This window comes from Corvus kubaryi, unplaced genomic scaffold (genome assembly GCF_017639235.1).
Source record: "Corvus kubaryi isolate FWS band 111438036 unplaced genomic scaffold, C.kubaryi_AGA036_p1.0 37383, whole genome shotgun sequence".
Lineage (NCBI taxonomy): Eukaryota > Metazoa > Chordata > Aves > Passeriformes > Corvidae > Corvus > Corvus kubaryi.
Window position 1 is genome coordinate 3,328,684 of NW_024581125.1, and position 18,515 is coordinate 3,347,198.

The following is an 18,515-nucleotide window of genomic DNA, read 5'->3' on the forward strand; positions in this document are numbered from 1 at the left end:
AGTCCTTCCCCTGGTATTGAAAAAACAACCCAGATCCTTCTCACTGCTGGGACCTGTAGAGACTTCGGCCACTTTGCTCTGGTAGGGAGCCAGGATACACTGTGGTGCAGTGATAGAGGGAAACAGGCTGCACTGCTGCTGCACTGGTGCAGGTCTTGAGAAGAGCGAGGACTGGAAAGCAGGGAGAGCAATATTGGGATGCTCTTGGGCCTTCAGCTTTGCACTTGGAAGAACACGTGGCCTTGAATTAAGGTCATTTATCTGCAGGCTAATTAGTCTTAGAAGGTGTTGGTGATGGTCTGTACTTCGGTGCTGTAGGGAAGAATTTTGGTTTGTGTCATTAAGAGTTAATTGCACACTTAATCTTGGGTGCTGCACTCAAGTGTGTGACTAGTGCAGGAACAGTTTGTAATGTTCTTCAGCAGGAACAGGGAGGGTGATTCCTCTGCATGATGGTTCAGAGCAGCAATGTTTGTGTGGACCAGCTTGTACTCTGGAGTTGATTTCTTTGTGGAGGAAGTGTAGGTCAGCTGGAAAAGGAATGCTGGTGATACTTCACTTGTACTTTGAGGCCCAGTTAGGAGCCCAAAATGGAAGCTTGGTAAAAGGAGAAGGTCCTGCCAGTGCTCAGAAGCTGGAGAGCAGAGGAGACCAGTGTTGTATTTCAGAGCTGCTTGAAAACGATTTTGTTGTCTCAAAATGCGGCCTTACCTGAGCTAAGCCAGGTGCTGGGAGCAGAGACCACTAAATCTTCCTTGGATAGTGTCTGCTAATTGCTTGTTTGGGTTGTGTACTTCACTGGGAAGTAGCTTACAAATGCTGAAGATATTTCAGTAAACTAAGTTATTTTTTGTGTCTGGTATGAAAATCCCACAGTCTTCCTAAGCTACCCCACTGCGTAAGTGGCTGTAGAAGAAATATTTTGATTTTAAATGTTTTCCTATCACAACATGCGTGCTGGTAATTTGCCAATTTGACCACTGGAGCCACAAGCATCTCCTCAAAGCCATCCCGGTGGGGGTGGCGGTCAGCAGCATGGTGCCACGTGTCACCCCCATGTCGCCTCCATCCCTCAGATTCCCCACCAGCTTGGAGGCTTATCTGTTGCCTCCTTGTCAGAGTGAGTGCTTCCAGATTCACAGCAAGGCCTCAAGGAGAGCCAGATGATAGAGCAGATGGTAGATGACTAATTTGGCAAAGTTAGATGAGTGGAAATTGTTTGCTTTAATTGCTTGTCAAGTCCAGTACCTACATTATAGTTAAGAAGCGACTATTTACCCTCAAATAGAACAAAATGAGGAAAGGAGGAGTGTGTGTGTGTGTGTGTGTGTTCATGAAGAGTAGGGAGAAAAAGTGAAGAAGTACACAGAGAAAAAAATTTGGTACCAAGGCTTGAGGGGGAAGAACCATTGGTAAAACTTCTTGTATTAATTTCTGCCCTTTTTTAGTGGTAGCTGTGTGATACAGGTCCTGCACAACATCATTCCTATTTTGTCCTCTCCAGCTGCTGTACCGTAATATAGAGGTGACACAACTAAAAGAGAAACGATGCTGGAAATACTGGGATAAAACAAGCTGGTGATGATGTCTTGACATGGTCAGTACAAGCAAATACCCTTGAAATGTCACTGTCTAAATCTGGTTGACATTTTGATGGTGTTTTTTGGTTGGTATGAACAGGAAGGCACATGAGTGAAATATGCTGTGTAGCATCTACCAAAGGGATTTTGGAGTTTGGCACAAGGAGAGGGTTCCATCAGCTTGGGAAAGTGTTATCACACATAGCTAATCCTTCTTGATGGAGTCGCAATTGCTGTCAGTCTCTACTGTGCCCAGCTGTTTCTGTTCATAAAATTGGGAATGAGCTTCCATGTGTAGGTGGCATATGATCAGCCTCTCTTGGAAGCGGGACCATGCTGGTAACACACATCCTTGCAACTTTTCTGGAAGTGCTGGAAAGCTTTTACAATGGCATATGAAATGATATTTGAGATTTTAGTGACCAAATTTCAGGAAATTAATGCTTTTGGTCGCTGGTACTATCCACCCCAGGGACCACTTCTCCATGCCATGGAGAAGAAAGGCTGTGGGGGAAGTGTTTGAGTGCTCTTCTAGTATTGTGAATGAAAGTCAGCATGAAAATGATAGTTAATTTTTAAAATTTGACTTAATGTAGTAGGTGTGGAGAGCTTAACTTGAAAATAAAAATAACTAATATTACAGCTAAAAAGTTAGGAAGAAATTTGTCACTGTGAGGGTGGTAAGGCCCAGAGAAGCTGTGGCTGCCCTATCCCTGGCAGGGTTCAAGGCTGGATGAGGGTTGGAGCAACCTGGTTTAGTGGAAGGTGTCCCTGCCCATGTCATGGAAGGTGGAACTTTAAGGGGGATCTTTAAGGTCCCTTCCAACCCAAGTTATTTTATAATGCTATAATAGCACTCCCAGGATTGTGTTTCTGGGCCCTTTGGAATTTTGCATGCAGGTAAAAGGGATTAAAACTGTAGTGGTGCTGCCATGGAGCAGCCTGTACTGTGTCACCTCATCCCAGTGACATCCTGATGGGCTGGGCAACAGCTGGGTGGCCGTGCTGAGCTCTACTTGTGGCCATGTGGCTGTCCAGGGGTTCATGGCAGTCAGGTTGATTGCATGCAACTGGATTCAAATGGGATGATAATTTTCTAGTGTAGAGCAGACCTTGCGGAAGGAAAACACTTGTGCCAGCTGAGCTTTTAATTAGGAGTACAGAGAAAATTATGCTCTCCTTCATTACAGTCTCCCACCTAGGGAAAGAAAGCTTCCAATTCTAAAGCACTCTCCCAAACCACTGGGTTTACAGGAAAACGGCTGGTGACCTTCAGGAGTGTTTTGCCTTCTCAGGGGAAACATCTGCAAGACTGTAAGTGCAGACAGCCCTTGCTTCATTAGGACGTGCCTAATTGCAAGAAAATTCAGGGCTTTTGCAGCTCATTCAAGGAGAACTGTAAAATAATAATGAAAGGATTAAAAGTGTGTTTCCCCTTCCTGTGTGCCTACATGACAGGGTGCCCAGGCTGTTGCTGGGAGCGTGAAGCAGAAAGAAGTGAATGGGGATTACCGTGGCGTTGCTGGTAATTAGTTGTTCCTTAAGGGGCTTGAGTATTCCCCCCGTCTGGGGGTCTTAACAAATTGCCACGAGTGTTTGCAATTATTAATAAACAGTTCTGTTAGCTGCCTTTCAAGAAACCCTGATAATGGTGCTGTCTGTAAAAACACAGCTAATTAAGTGGGAAGTACAGGAGCAGAATGTGTTAGAAAGAGATGATGACTGGTTTGGGGCTCATCTTTTCTGGGGTGAAGGAACGTGTGATTGTCTTTCTATAAAGCCATTCCTGAAGCCAGCGAGTCCAAGAATTTGAGCCTCCTTTGTGTTTTTGGCGCACTTGACAAACTGATTGACAAAGGGAGGTTGTGCTGGCTTCAGGCAGAGGCTGGTGCAGGGCAAATGCACTGCTCTCCTGCATCCTGGCCAAAGAAATAATAGTAAATGTTTTATGATTCAAAGGAAAATATATCCAGATGCTTGAGATAACTCCCTTGGAGGTAGTGAGGAGGATGCCTCATCACTGCTTCTTTGAGTGTGCTTTGGGAGAGGAGTGTGACACTGGGATTTCAGGTGGGGGTGACCGTAGTGGAGATAATGGATTCCACTCTTCTTCGTACTCCAGATGTAGGCTGATCTGGAAAGGGGTTGAATAAGAAATGAAACAAGTTTATCTCCTTCCAAAAGTTGAGGTGGGAGGATTGTAAAATCCGTTAGTATTAGAAGAAGGAGAACTAGATGGAGGCAAGTGTGATTTCTTAATTTAATGTATGGATTTATCATCAACAGAGCAGAGCAAAATAATGGGCTAAAAAGCAGAATCTAACGGACATTTTTAAATGTCTCCATTATTTTCCACCTTTCAGTGGGTGTTTGAATGATTTGTCTATTTTATGAAAAAATGTCAATGGGAAATTAATTTCCAAGTCATGTGCATGAATATTGATGAAAAACAAATTTATTTCAATACAGACGATTATTACTGTTGTAATTGGGGCCATTAGGAGCTGAAACTGTCACTTTAGGTAGCTGGTAATAAGTAAACAACTGAATGTGAAGTGTGAATGTGTGAGTAATGCCTGAAATCCACTTTTATGATTATGAAATCCACTTGCTGGAGCCAAGCAGTGCTCTGCTCCAGCACCCACCCAAAATCCCCCATGACTGGGGTGTAGGTAAGAAGTGACCACTGTCTTGTTGCTGTCAGTTCTGGTTTGGGACTTCTCAGATGGAAGAGGCATGTCCTTGAGCTTTGGGATAGCATTAGTGGCGGGTGACTCTGCACATGAACACTCTGTGAGGTTTGATGTCAGAATGTGGAAAGAGCAGGAATGGCCAAGCACGTTTAGGTGGAGAGATGGGTTTGAGGGGTTCGTGGTATGTCATTAAATCAGGTCAGACTGGAGCTTCCCCCACAAACGTGGGCAAAATGTAGGGGAAGTCTGATTTTCCTGGGTGTGCATTGATAGAGCACTGGAGGGTTTCCCTCATGGAGATGCCCCTGTAAGGCCTCCCCTGAGCAAGGCAGAGAGTTCATGACCAGAGATGCTCAACAACGAGAGCAGCTTCAGACTGGAGGCACATCTTAGGCTGCTACTCTTTGCCTTGTGTTAGAGACAGGGAATGGCTATTTTTTATTAATCAGCAGAGGTTCTGCTGCAGGAACAGTTAAAGCACACAATCTTGGGTTTTTTGCTGCTCATCTGTTTCTGGGGCTGTATAAAACAACACATCTAACAATATACAACGCTTTGAAGAAGGTTCATGAAATACAGATTATGGTGGTTTTGCATGGCGTGACAAGGAAATACATTTTGTTGTGCTTGTGTTTATGCGTGTATACAGCTGGAACATCCCTGTGAATACATATTATTTTGGCACTTAATTTTAAAGAGCTGCTACAACACATAGATGCCTGTTGCTGTTCCAGGAGAGGAGCAGGAGGTGAGTGGGATATGTTCCTGCTCTGTGTTGAGCTCAGGGACAGAAGTACTGGGAATCTTGTGTGACTCCTGCTCAGCTCCCACTTCACACACAGTTACTTTAGTGCTTTTTAACTACCTTGGCAAATCAGACCCAAAACAATTATTTCTGCCCTGGAGCAGCTGGGGATTGCCTCATATGGCTCAAAATAGGGCATAAAACTTGTTAAGTACCCATTCACAGCCTGCTTTCTGGCCTGTGTCCTTCCCAGGTTTGGCTCCCTGGCATCAGTGGGCCAACAGGAGCACCTTTGTGATTGTCCATGGCAGCAGCATTTCTCTCTCATGGCAGGAATGCCTTTTTACCCTTTTAGTTGTTATTTGCCTTAAGAAACCTGTCAAGAGAATGTATCATCTCTCTGTTTTAAGGGATTCTCTGTGAAGGATGGGAGAAACCATCCCAGCCCTTCCTCCTGCAAGTGATGAAGGACCTAACCTGCTTTTCTTACATACTGGCATAATTTCCTCTTTTGTATTTTGAATGTGGTATAATGATTAGGTGCATCAAAAGTATACATTGCAAAGCTGAGACACAGAGATTAATGACTTACTGTAATAACGGATTATTAATGATCCATTATTATACCCACATTTGCTTTGTGACTTCAGCTTGTTGTGCAGGTCATAGCTCTCTCCTGCTCTGAGTTCTGTTTCTGCATCAACTTGCACTGCTGGTTGGGTACTGATGGAACAAAATGTGCACTTCTGCGCTGCTCAGTTGATGTAGGATAATCACTTTTGGTATGTGACTTGATTTGAGGCAATCTGTGACCAATTTTTTGGTTGAGTTGAGTGTTGTTGTTGAGTGAAGATTACCATTCTGGTCAGCACAGAGCTACAAAAGCCAGACCAAGGCCATGCAATGGGTTGGGAGAATTAATGCTGGACAGTCACTTTCCCTGGTTTCCCAAATTTTGTGGCAGAGCAGGCTGGCAGGACCTGAGTTGCACTGATCTTTTGGCACGGATCAGGCAGGCAGCAAAGGCCCAGGTGTGAGCTGCAACAAGAAGATGTTCTGTGTAACAGAGGATCAGAGGAAACTTCTCTTTTAAAGACAGACATTAAGCACTTGGAATTGCTATGAGATAAATTTAAGGGATCAGCATGATTTATTCTAAATTCGCTTTAAAGGGTTTTTTTTTTTTATCCAAAAGAATTGATTACTAGCCATATCAAAAACTGGGAGTAGTTACTGGAGTGGTTCGACTGTACAAAATTAATCTCAGTCAAATGAAGCTCACAGCCCCGGCTGACATCTGGGCTGGCTTCACCCCTGCCGAATCCTCTTGCAAGAACAGGCTCCAGGTGTTCCTGCCTCCTCACAGCAAACAAGTGGCTGCATTAGCTTTCAGGAAACGTTTAATGGGCGTGCAATGTGGAATGTCAGTGTTGCAGTACATAGCTTTATTAGCTGAGCTGCAGGAATTGTTTTCTGACTTGTGTTGGTCCTTTGCACGGATTGCAAAATGGAATGGAAGGTATTTATTAGTCCTTGGGAGCCATAAGACAGAATAATACTTACCTGGCTGGAAATATGATCAGTCTTGTAACAGATACTGCTATATTTAAGGAAGAAACACACAAACCCATTTTGTAATTGGTAAGCAAGAATTTTTAGGTGTCCTGGCAGGCCACAGGCATGTGTCTCCCTGAAGGGTTAGCACATTTGTGGGGCAGAGCTCGAGGTTTTTCTGAGTAAAACTCTATACATGACCTAGGACGGGGCTTTGTAATTCAAAAAGAAAGATGTGCCATCTCCTAGTTGCAGTGGTTAATCCTTCCACGTGTTCCCAGTCCACCAGAGCTACCAGTGAGGTCCCAGTATGACCATGTCTTTCCATCTTGGGAATCTCCCAAAATAGCTGTTAAAAATATTGTGAATAAAGTCTTGTTTAGGTATGATTTACTCTAAGTGGTAAGGTTTTACTGGAAAATTTAAAAATTGGAATGTTCATGCTTTTAAGTTAAGCCTCAAAATGAGGCAGTAGTTTCTATTTTAAAACCTGAGCAAACCAAGCAGTTTTGCTTTTCTTCAACACAGTATAATGAACATACATCAAATATTTCAAGTTTTTTACTGTAGCAAGAAATTTTTTTTTTTAATTTTACTTTTACCAGGTCATAGAAAGAAATAATAATCCAGCGTTTCCTATGGTGGGTGGTAGACCCAGTGTGTATGTGGAGAAGCAGGCCTTGCAGTGCCTGTTCAGCTTTGGTCCGTGCTCTTAAGCCCCTGGAAACACAATCCAAAAATGATGTGATCAGCCCTTCACCCTATGAATGGTTTGCAATGAAACCAGCCCGTGCCTGCCCTCCCTGTGGGAGTCATGGTGCAGCAGGAACAGATTTCTGCTGCCATTTCTGGGGCAGAGGGAGTTTCCTTGGGAGAAAACTTTGAGCAGGTCATAGGCTCCTGGCTGCCTCCTGAAGCCCTTTGCCAAGAGGCTGCTGAAAGCTCGAATGCCCTGGCACAAGAGCAAATAGAGAGACCACAGAGGGAACAGAGATGAGAATTGTTCCCATTTCTATTGAGGAAAAAAAAAGGGGGGGGGGTATCGTAAGTAAACAGTCAATAATTGTAGTACTCTGAAACCTAATTACTTTTGGTATTTATAAAAAGAACCTGCATCATTCAAAAGAGTAAGTTTTAGCCAGTTTTACTGATTATGCCTCCAGTCATGGAGAGTTTTGTTTGTATTGATCTGACCCAGAAGTAAGAATGACTCCAGAAATGCCATTCTTGTCAGGCTCCTGTTTTGCATAATATAATGCCCATTTCAGAAGTTTAGATATACCCAGATTAATTTGCCCACAGATAAGAACAACCCACAAGCTGTTGATTAAGAGGAAAAGTAAGTGCATTGAAAAAGACAAACCAAAACCAGCCCAGCCCCACACTTGACCATTTAAGCAGCATTGCTGTCCTGGCAGGCTAAGCAATGTGTGAAAAGCTGATTGTGTAAAATGCTGCTTCTGTGTTTGTTTTTCTCTTTTTTTTTTTGGTCATTGCATGATGCCCGGCAGGCTGATAGACTGGGATTCTGTGGTGGCTTTGAACTGGGCTTCAAAATGTAGAACAGAGCAGTGTAATATTAAAGGGTGTACTTTGAAACCTGTATTAGGATGGTGTTTCCTGGCATATCTCCACTGTGCATTCAGCCTGGGGACTTGTGGAAAGACAGTGTGGTTTTTGCTGTTGTTTTTCTCCTATTTAATTGCATAAAGCAACTGGGAAGAGCTGGGGTCTTGAGGAAAGTGATGGGGAAAACAATGTTGGGTATAAGTCTTCTGCTCAGGTTTCTCTTGACTTGTCCAAAATACTGTTCAGAATAGTGCAAATGTTGAATTGCCCAGGTCAGCTTGGATACACAGGTCTCTCCAGCCTTGTCCTTCAGCCCTTGATGGGAGTGCCTCTGCCCAGTGTCTGATTCTGTCACTGGCAGAACTGGTAGGGGTTTACTGAGGCATGGGTTTGACCCTTTAGGTGCTGGGGGCAACCTGCTTGGCCTTTTTCCTGCATTTTTGCCTTTTCAGCCTTTCTGCATTTGGTGGTAAATACCAGTACTTCAGCCCATTTGGTGAGAGGTGTTTAAATTGCTGAGATGATCACGGGCTGTATTTCTACCTTCCTATCTCTACTGCTGGTATTCAAGTGTGACTTGTGTGACCCAGTCCTGTGAATCATTACAGATTTTTGCAGCAACTCCCTGTATCACTGTGTACAGACTATTTCCTTCTGTGCTCCAGTGCCTCTCTTCCACACTGGCCTGACTGTGCTGTGGTTTCTTGCAGTGTGTGCCGGCACCGAGAACAAGCTGAGCTCCCTCTCTGACCTGGAGCAGCAGTACCGGGCCCTGCGCAAGTACTATGAGAACTGCGAGGTAGTGATGGGCAACCTGGAGATCACCAGCATCGAGCACAACAGAGACCTCTCCTTCCTAAGGGTAAGCAGGCTGCTGTTCTCCTTCCCTCTGCTTCTGTGTTTGAGGGAGCAGCGATGGGTGCTGGGCTGGAAAAGACCAGGCATCTCTCCCACCAGCTCCACTGTGATGCAAGAGGATGATAAAATGTCAGGGATGTGCAGAGAACAAGCACAATGTCATTGCTGTGACAGGTGCTCTGAGTGTGAGTCATGTAGATTTATCCAGGATGTGGGGGAGAAAGCCGAGACACTGGAAGGTGAAGCCTTGCAGGTCTCCCACTTTGTGTTGCCAGCAGGTACAGGGCAGGTTAAGTGGGGTTTAGGAAGGTCAGAGAATCATGCAGATAAGCACTGGAGGTCTGGAGAAGCTAATCTTAATAAAATGCTAGATATGGACTGATTGATATACTAAGGGAAGAACTCTGGGCAATGTTTGTGGAGCATTTAAGAAAAAGGAAAAAAGTGATTGCTGAATGAACATAAAACCTTCTTCAGCTATGAGACTGGAGCTATGAGCCTAACTGAATCTCCTGCATCCAGGGAAGTCTGTGGTAGATGAAGGCTGTATTGCTTCTGGGGAGCCTGGGTTGTGCATTCCCTCAGTCCTCTTTACATCAAATTTTGGATTTGTGAAGGAACGTTTCAGTGTGGTTTGCAGATTCCCTGTTGCCATGCTGGCAAGGACAAGATAGAAGGGTGCACACCGAGTTCAAAGAACTTAAGCCCATCGTTATTTGGCATTTCACATTCTTTATGTTTAAAGAAATATCCCCCTAAAGGCATGATCCAGGTGGGCATCTGAGGATGCTGCAGGTGATGTGGCTGTAATACAGAAGGTAGGTCTGAGGGCCAGCGTAGAGAAGGCAGCCCGTGGCAGCATGGTTGCAGTCTTTGCTGTGATTGTACTCTCCATGACACAGATAAGGGTTTACATTGCTCATGTTGCTTGCCTGTACCTCTGAAAAATGCTGATGTCATGTTCCAGGATGCCTGTCTGTGTGTAAGTGGCATGTTCACGTGGCAGGAATGGTGGAGTTTAAATCCGGCAGCCGGAAGAGGCGGTGGGAGGCAGCCCCAGCTGGTCGGGTTACTCTCACTCATTCTGTTTGCTGGGTCTCGGGTGAGCTGAGTGCTCAATTCCAGTCTGTAAAACTGTGAACTTTCCACCACAGTTTCTAGCAAAGGCAAAGCCAGCTCTCCAGCAGTGTGTTTAGCTTTGCTTCACATTGAATTTGTTGGGAATTCCACAGCCTTGCCACTCCATACATTGGTATATATTTACTCTAAGTGTACACCAGGCTGCTGAAAGATCTGCAAGCAAAATTCAGCTACCAGACATGTCTGGAGTAAAGTTTGGGGTGCTAATTGCACTCAGACTAACAGATTGCCTGTTGATTTGAGTGACGAATGCCTCGGAAGTAAATGCTATCCGTACATTTCACAGTTGTGACAGGTGGGAAAAACACATATGCTTTTGCTCTGAAATAGATACAACCTTGGTGCAGCTGGAGCAGCGTTCCCCGACGTGCTGGACAGGTGGCAGATCCTCCTCCTGTGAGGGCAGGATCCCTGCCCTGCTTGGGGCATCTCTGCAGTTTCAGATGCCTCCTGAAACCCCTGACTGGGCCATCGTGCGTGGCTCAAATTCATCACAGACAGTCCTTCTGCTTTGGCTTTTCTTCCTTCTCACGCTGCCTGCTAGGAGGTAGGGAAAACAAATTACTTGGACATTAAGGAATTAGCATTCCTCACAGAGGGCTGCCATAAGCAGCGTGAAATATTGGTGGAAAGAAGAGAGTAAAATTATCAAATGAGAACAAGAAGGAAAGGCCCTGTTCAGAAAATGGAAGTGGTTTGGTCACCTGTGCTTTTTTGGTGACAGCTACTATCGCTTTTTTATTAGTTTTATTACTTCTCTTACCTACATCTGCCCCCTTGCAGATGTCTCAGCAAAAAAGCAGAACTTGAAACAAAACTCAGCAAACTGGAAGACCTAGTTAGTATGATAAATTGTAGTCATTAAAGTAGAAAACCAAACAGAAGAGAACATGTTCTCGGTGAGGCAAATAAATAAATAAATGTTGGCACATTTACGCCGATAATTCGACGTTCATTAGTTAGGCAGTATTACCCATTTTATCATATTAAAAATGGTTTTAATGGCCAAATGAAGGTGGCAGATGGGACATAACTAAGAGAAAGGCTGTTTGTCTCTCTCAGACTTGAATACGGTGAACTTGCTGTGCGACACCACGCTCCTTCAGCCTGCTCCAGTGTTTTAGTCTCTGTTGCAGTAATTGCCCTCTTCCTCCACCAAAACCACTTCAGGTAAATGCTGGTGCAACCCTGGGTTATCTGTGTCCCATGGCTCTGTGTGCCCACTTGCCCTCTCTGTAGTGCTCAGCTTAGCTGGGCAACTTCTTGCTCCAGGACAGAGGCAAGACCCAGTGAGCTGTAGGCATGCTGAGCCTTTTCATCATGCAGTAATAAACAAATAGCATAAATGAATTGAAGTGAAAAAACCCCATAATTTTATTTACCCTGCAGAGGAACATTAAAAGATCAGCATCCCATCTCTCATATTTATTTAGACATTTATTCCCTAAGTAGATTTGCTTTATGTCTGTGAGTTAGCTTTCTGGATATCTGCTGATGAAGACTAAAAGGGGCTGTCTGTCACCTGAATGAAGTGCTCAGCCACTTAAACTTCCAGGCCTGCAGATCATGAGGAGCTTGATTTCTGTAAGGGATTGCACGTGCCAGTTGTTTCTTTTCCTGCTGTTCTTATATGTGTGCAGAGCAGGAGTACAAATCTTCTGTGTTACTTAAATGTATTTTATTTTGGTTCCTGGTTGTGTTATGGTCTTGGTACTGCTTTCCTGTGAGCAACTGCAGTATGAACTTGTGCTCTGTGTGTGCTGCCCTCCAGCTCCGCCAGCTCTGTTCCTGCTGCTTGGTGCTTGCTGCTTCCTTGTGCTGTGGCCACAATGGGAGTCATGGCACAGGAAAGGAGCACTAAGTAGCAGGAAAAATTGTGTCTGCGCCTGAGTGTTGGGTAAGGAAAGATGTTTCTGACATCTCTGGGCTGGTAGCTGGCTTGCTTTGTCCTTCTTCTGAGGCTCAGCCTACTCACAGAAAATGTACAAGGGGTTATTCAGTTTTTGAAGTCCTACCTTTGCCAGCTTTGGCAATGAAATGAAGCTGAGGTTAATGCAGCCCATGGCTGCTGCAGTCCTACCTCCCTGTTGCAGCCAAGGCAGGCTCTCCACTGGCATAGGTGCTGCCAAGAGCATGATTGAACTGAGCAGGACAAATAATTGAGTGGAAAACAGTCCCTCAGAGCTCCCTTGTCCCTGTCGTGTGTCCAGGCTCACCCAGCAAGTCAGCAGTGACAATGGTAAGGAGTTGGGCCCCACCTCCCACTGCTTCCCAACCCACCAGAATGCTTCACCTAATTGCACAGGCCAGGCTTTTGCACTGGGATTTGCTCCGTGAAACCAGATAAGCTGGTTGAGCTGGTGCATGTCTTGAGTCTCGTCCAGGCGAGAGCTGAGATTTACTTCCCTGCTTTGGACTTCAGAAAAAAACCCCCTTGAGTAAAGCTCAGATTGGTTCATATTGCAAACAACTGTTTGAAGAACAGAAGGGGGAACCTATTTTAGTTGCACTTGGCAGAGCTGACAGTTCCTATTGTGGGCTGTTCTTATTTCTTAATAACATCTCCATATTCAATTTTCAAAATAAAATACACAATTAGTGTATCACAAAACAATCTTCTGCAAGTACTTTAGTTCTGTTAAACACGTTTGGTAAATGAGACTTATCTTTGACTAATCCCATGGCTTTTAGCAATTCATAGTCAGTAAATTGTCTTCTCGTGCCTGGATTTTATTTAACCAATTCAGATTATTTATTTTTAAAGACATGATCAAAGTTCTGTGCTATTCTCTGCCATAACTCTCCCATGTGATTATGAAACTTATTTTTAACCACAATCAACAGTCTTCAAAAATTATCTACCGCTGCTTTATGGGTTCTTTTTTCATTTACCTCAGCAGTGCTTGTGTAGCACCTTCAGCCACACTTGCAAGGCAGCTGGCTGACATTTAACAGGGGGGATGTTTCATGGGGGCAGTTTTACAGTTATTGCAGAGATGTAGGGCCCCATCTCCCCTCTGTCAGCACACATGGCCCTGTGCTTGGTGAGAACCCCTGCCAGCCCCACCTTAGCCTGTTCCTTGCAGTCACATTTAGACTCTGTGGCAGATGGGATTTGGCCATTTGGGCTTTATATTCTTTGTTATTGGTTGTGTTTAATCTTTGGAGGAAGTTTTGGTGAAACAGACCCCTTCTGAGGGGTGAGGACTGCCAGAGAGGCAGGGGAAGAGTTGGGTTGCAAAGCATGCTGCCTGGCCCCATGGCATTTGGAACTGCTTCTAGTTAAAATAAACCAAAGTGGGGGTTTTTTTAATGCTTTTTGGTCTTTTGCAGCAAAACAGGGCTAAGCAGACCCTTTTGAAAGCTCTGGTGGCAGAGCTGAGAGGAGACGTTGGCACAGAGAGAGTCTGCATCTGAACAGACGTGTTGGGGAGGGGTGTGCAGAGACGGGAGGGCATTGCTTGGCAGAGCAGTGTGATGATGTGTGTGGCTCCTGAAGGCCTGGCAGCACAGCTCTGCATCCCTTCTGCAGCAAAATGGCATCTGACTGCCCAGCTGACAGGCTTCAGTAGGGTCCCTGCTCAGTGGAAAGGGCGGTGGAGTACTGTGCCTGTCAGGAGTTCCCAGAAGGACAGGCTGTGGGGGTAGCTGTGTCTCTGTGGAGGCGGATTTTCCCCAGAAGTGCTAGGAAAGCATTGCAGTGTGGCCCTACCCCAGAACGGGGATTTTTGGGAGGAGTTTGCTGGGCAAGGCTACCCTGTAGCATTTGTCATGCAGTGAGTTGCATCACTTGCCAGTGTGTGTTTTGTCCTTGGCTGGCAAGAGGCAAAGTGGCCTCCAGGTAACTACAGACATGGAAATTGAGTACATGTATGTATGTGTTCGTAATTGCCCTCCCAGGATCTTACCTGTTAGAAAACAAAACATAAACAGCAGCGGTGTGATGGTCAGAGCTGTGCATGCCACACAAATCCAGGTGGAAAGAGGACACCTCCAACTTGCTGTGGAACACAAGTGCTGTGCTGGGTGGGTTACAAGAGACCAGTTGCATGCCAGACCACGCTTCTGGCGTGGACAAAATGTTTCACACCGGCTGTGATCATCTGCCAGCTGTGCTGGGTGAACCTGAGCTAAGTTTAAAGTGAGCTGCATCCCAGATTCCGAGGGTGGAGTGGGAGCAAAGGCTTGTTGCAGAAAGCATATGTGATACAGCTCTGCTCCAGGAGAATGGCTTCCTCTCCCATTTCCCATTGCTTGTGTAGAAATAGCAGCTTAAAATAATCACAACAGTTTAAACTCCTCCCAAAATGGCTAGGAAGCTTGGATTGCCAAGGAGAGGAATGCCACAGATTTGCATGGTCTTCAAGGCCTGTCCTGTGTTTGGAAGCAGGTATTGAAATGCTGCAGGCATAGTGGGTAGCTAAATACCAGGCACTGTTGTGGTAACTGGTGTTCCCATGGCCCTCATCCCTTTATGTTGATACCACACTCCACATAGTCCCTAACACAGAGTCACCCAGCTCCATCCCAACCCCACCACTCCCAGAGCCCCCCAGCTGGTAGGGAAAAGGCATCCAGCACTTTCTGACCTAAATGTCTTCAGAGGTGTTCAGAGCACATTATTTTTGTGCTTCTGTTGCTTATCCCCCTTGTGTTACACTGACAGATCACCTGCTTTCCTGTGCTGTCCCAGTGTCCATTATAGATGTCTGTAATTCAGGTATGTCCCTGTAGCTCTGCAGGCTGCCCTTAGCAGCCCCTGTGTCTCCCTTGAATGCTCAAAATCCCCTTTTTAGCACTGCCTGTCATGGTTTCAACCCATTTTTTGTAGATACAGGACATGGTGCTTCTCATTTTGTGATGAAGCATCTGGTCTGAGCCTCTGGCTGCTGCTGCTGGATGCAACTTGGCAGCTCAGGGACCCTGCTCACACCTCCCCTTCCTTCTCCCCAAAAGGCTGGGTCAATATACAATTAATCCTCAAGCTGAGTTTGCCAAGCTGTAAGCAAATATCTGGTCATTAGCATATATTATTTAGCAATTATTTGGGGTGGCTTGGTATGAAAGGTGCATTTGAAATAACCAGTTGTGTTTAGGAGGAGAGTAGGTGCTGTGGAAATGGAGAGCTGGGTGCTGTGGAAATGCAGGCTTCTGTTTTGGTGCAGCTATGGACTGTGGAGTGAAGATTTGTGTCTGTACCTGCTGAGTGCTCTGAGGGTCCCTGGGAAGCATTTTTCTGGGGGAGGTTGCAGTGGAGGATGGCTGCAGATTTCCAGAAGAGCCTGAGTCTGCTGGGGATGGCCCTGGGCTGTTCCTCACATCCCACCTACTGCAAGGCTGCCCTTGTGAGTGCTGCCAAAGCCACTGGGGCAGTAGCAGCCACATCCCCGTGTCCATGTCCCCATGACTGATGTGCTGTATAAAACTCATGCCATCATTCTCATGGAGTGACAAGTAGGCAGTATCAGTCTGCCCTTTGTTATGCATTCCCCCATGAAGAGGGGGTTCAGAGAGGCTCCCCTGGCAGAGCTCTTGGGGGACTTGGGGATGGATCCCAACATGGGGCGTGTTTTGCCCCTTCTCTGGGTTGGCAGTGGCCAAGAGCTTCCCCAGCTCTCCCACAGCCTTTCTTTCCCTGTGTCTCCTTTGATAAGGGGGGGCATCCTTCAGCTGTATCATGTGTGGAGAGGAGAGGTCAAGATTTGAAGTCCAGGTTGATTAAGGAGTCTCTTTAAATTGTCTTTTAGCATTTCCCATTCAGCTCCTATTGTATAGCAGGCGCTTCATCTCCAGCTGCTTGGGAAGCATGTCTGATTCATGTGCAAGGCAGTGGTAGCCACTCTGGAGCAGGAGAGAGATAAAAGAAGCCTGACTTAAATTATTCAGAGTATCCCAGACCCACACACATGCTCGAGATCAACAATATCCTCTTCACTCACTATCCTGTTTTTGTGGTTGCAGTGCAGCTGCCCTTGGTTAGGCAGAGCAGAGCACTGGGGAGATGATGTGGAGTGGCTCCCCCATGCCCAGGGTGTGGACCACTCCTCCCTGTGATGTGAGGTGGAAGTCTGTCCTTCTCAGTGGTTCTGCTGAACCTCACAGCCCCCTCTGGCAGCCTTTGGGCCCAGCAGGGGTGCCCAGGTGGGTGTGGGATGCACGGCGTGGGAGTGCTCCTGCTTGTGACAGTGTGCCATTCCACAGTACTCCCCCCACCTTGCTGGGAAATGATGAGGTACAAGAGGCTCCAGGACCAAAAATATGCTCAGGACATAAGGATCACTGCTCCAGGTGGAGTGTTTCCCAGTTTTGCAGAGGTACCTGCTGGATGGGTGCAGGCTGGCAGCAGTTCAGCTGGAGTCATGTGTGGAGGATGGAAATACAGACCAGAAGTCAAATATTTAACATGAACAAAAATAACTGGTTGGACTTACGGCTCTGTCTAGGATTGTTACTTTTTAAAAATTAAGTACAGACGATCAATTTATTTATTTTCCGATTGTTTAGTGCCTCATCAGAGTCTTCCTTCTGTCCATCCATGAAGGGGTCTGATGCCTGGGTGTCTGCAAAATACATGTGGCTAAGCCAGACTGCAGAAGCTGCTGGGATGAGTGCTATAAAAATGCTGGTAGTTGAGGGGAGGACATTATTAAAAGCAAAACAGTGCAAACCTTCTTAATTAGGTGTTGTTTCTCTTCAAATCTGATCTTCCCTCTAGGCCAGTGAAACCAATTATACCCTTTCTTTCAAACACCTAACATTGTTAATGATCTTACTCTTTAAATGTAAACCTCTCCCCTACCAGTGTGATTGGAAATGCTGGCTTTCTACTGAAGCTTAAGAAAAACAAACAGCAGAGTAAAGTTAAACCAGCCAGTGGAAAAAAACCCCAAAACAACTGTGGTTGCAAACACTTCTAAATTATAAATGGGTTTGTTAGCTTGTAAAGCAAATGAGCAGTTTACTCTCAAGCATAGAAAGAAAGGTTATGTGGTGTAAATGGTGAGTATAATGAGATTTGAAGTCTTAACCCTAGCTAGGAGATGGTATAAACTCCACCATTTCACGCTGTTCACTGACAAGCTTTGCTCAGATGTCATTAAGGCTTATTTATTCTCCTCTTTGCCCACCCACCCTCTCAAATCCTTCAGTGGAACAGAGATGGAAGTGGGGAGCACAGATGAGGTATGGAGAGGGATATAGCTACAAATGTAATTGAGGTATAGCAGCCTGTGCCAAGTGGAAGTGTGTAACACTTTCCCTTGAGTAACATTTTTCTGTTTTCCTGAGCATTTAGGCAACACGTTGCCAATTTTTCCTCTAACCCTCCCTCCCTCCGATCCCGTTTTATTATGGAATAAAATGAAATTAGACAAACCAACTGTGAGAGAGCTGAGTAATCTTGCGTTGTAATACACTGACTCAGAGTCCTGGATCAATGGGCTTGAATTACTGTTAAAATCCATATGCAAAGAAAAGCAAAGTCTTTTGCTGTAAGCTGTGTCAAGGGGTGGAGGAGCAGAGGGACGGATTGAAGCTTAGCCAACAGTTTTTGTGCTAAACTGGATCAATTTTAAAGGTTTCCCCTGTAGATGCCAGCCGTAGGGCTTTTATAGTTCAGAAATGTCAGCACAATTGTGCAGATTGCAGAATTCAGCAACAATGCTCCCACCCCAAACCTGGCCACTAATCACAAATTACAGCCCCACAGTCATGCAGACCCTGTGTGGGTGCCCAGGAAGGCTGGGGCAGAGGGAGGAGTTGGCCTTCCTGAGCATCCTCCTCAAAAATAGCATGTCAAGGGAGCGTTTTCATGGATGTGTGCTGGTGAGAGCTGCTTCATTGTGTGGGGCTGGTCGGAGGAGCTGAGGGACTGGAGCTGGCCAGAGTGTGATAGAGGATGTGTCTTTGTGGGACTGGGGGATTGAGGATGGATTTACCCACCCCAACATGCAGCCAGCAGGAATATCACTGTTAACTACACGTGAGCTGGTTCTGAGTGCTGTACCCTGCAGGGTATGAAACCAGGTACCACTGACTTCTCAGGGGAGATGTGCCCAGGGTCATACATCATCATGGAAAGGTGGAACGGGAAAGGTTTGGTTAAAAAGTCGAGGGTTTAGTTCTATTGAAGGCAGTACTTCCACAGGGTAAGCACAACTGGTCTCATCCACTGGTACTCATGTTTGAAGTTAACTCAAAGGGTAATAGAGTCTGCATGTTATACTGAATAGCATGCAGTGTTTCTTTTCCTCCTTTGGTGGTCATTAGTCCTTCCAGAGGGAAAGAATGAAGTGCTTTGAGGTAACGTCTGAACATAATAAACCTGAAAATGTCAAAAGGCAAGGCAGAAATATCATGCTGATTTTGACAAACCTG

The 18,515-nt window shown here is 45.6% G+C and overlaps 1 protein-coding gene across 1 annotated transcript in view; it reads left to right on the forward strand.

Annotated features, from left to right (window-relative positions):
* Nucleotides 1–8,855: 8,855 nt before the first annotated feature.
* ERBB4 (erb-b2 receptor tyrosine kinase 4) overlaps nt 8,856–18,515 on the forward strand; it is a 314,498-nt gene continuing 304,838 nt past the window's right edge. The window contains exon 1 of the mRNA XM_042035252.1: nt 8,856–9,003. Coding sequence (XP_041891186.1) covers nt 8,947–9,003 — 57 coding nt within the window. The 5' untranslated portion in view covers nt 8,856–8,946. The remainder of the gene's footprint in view (nt 9,004–18,515) is intronic.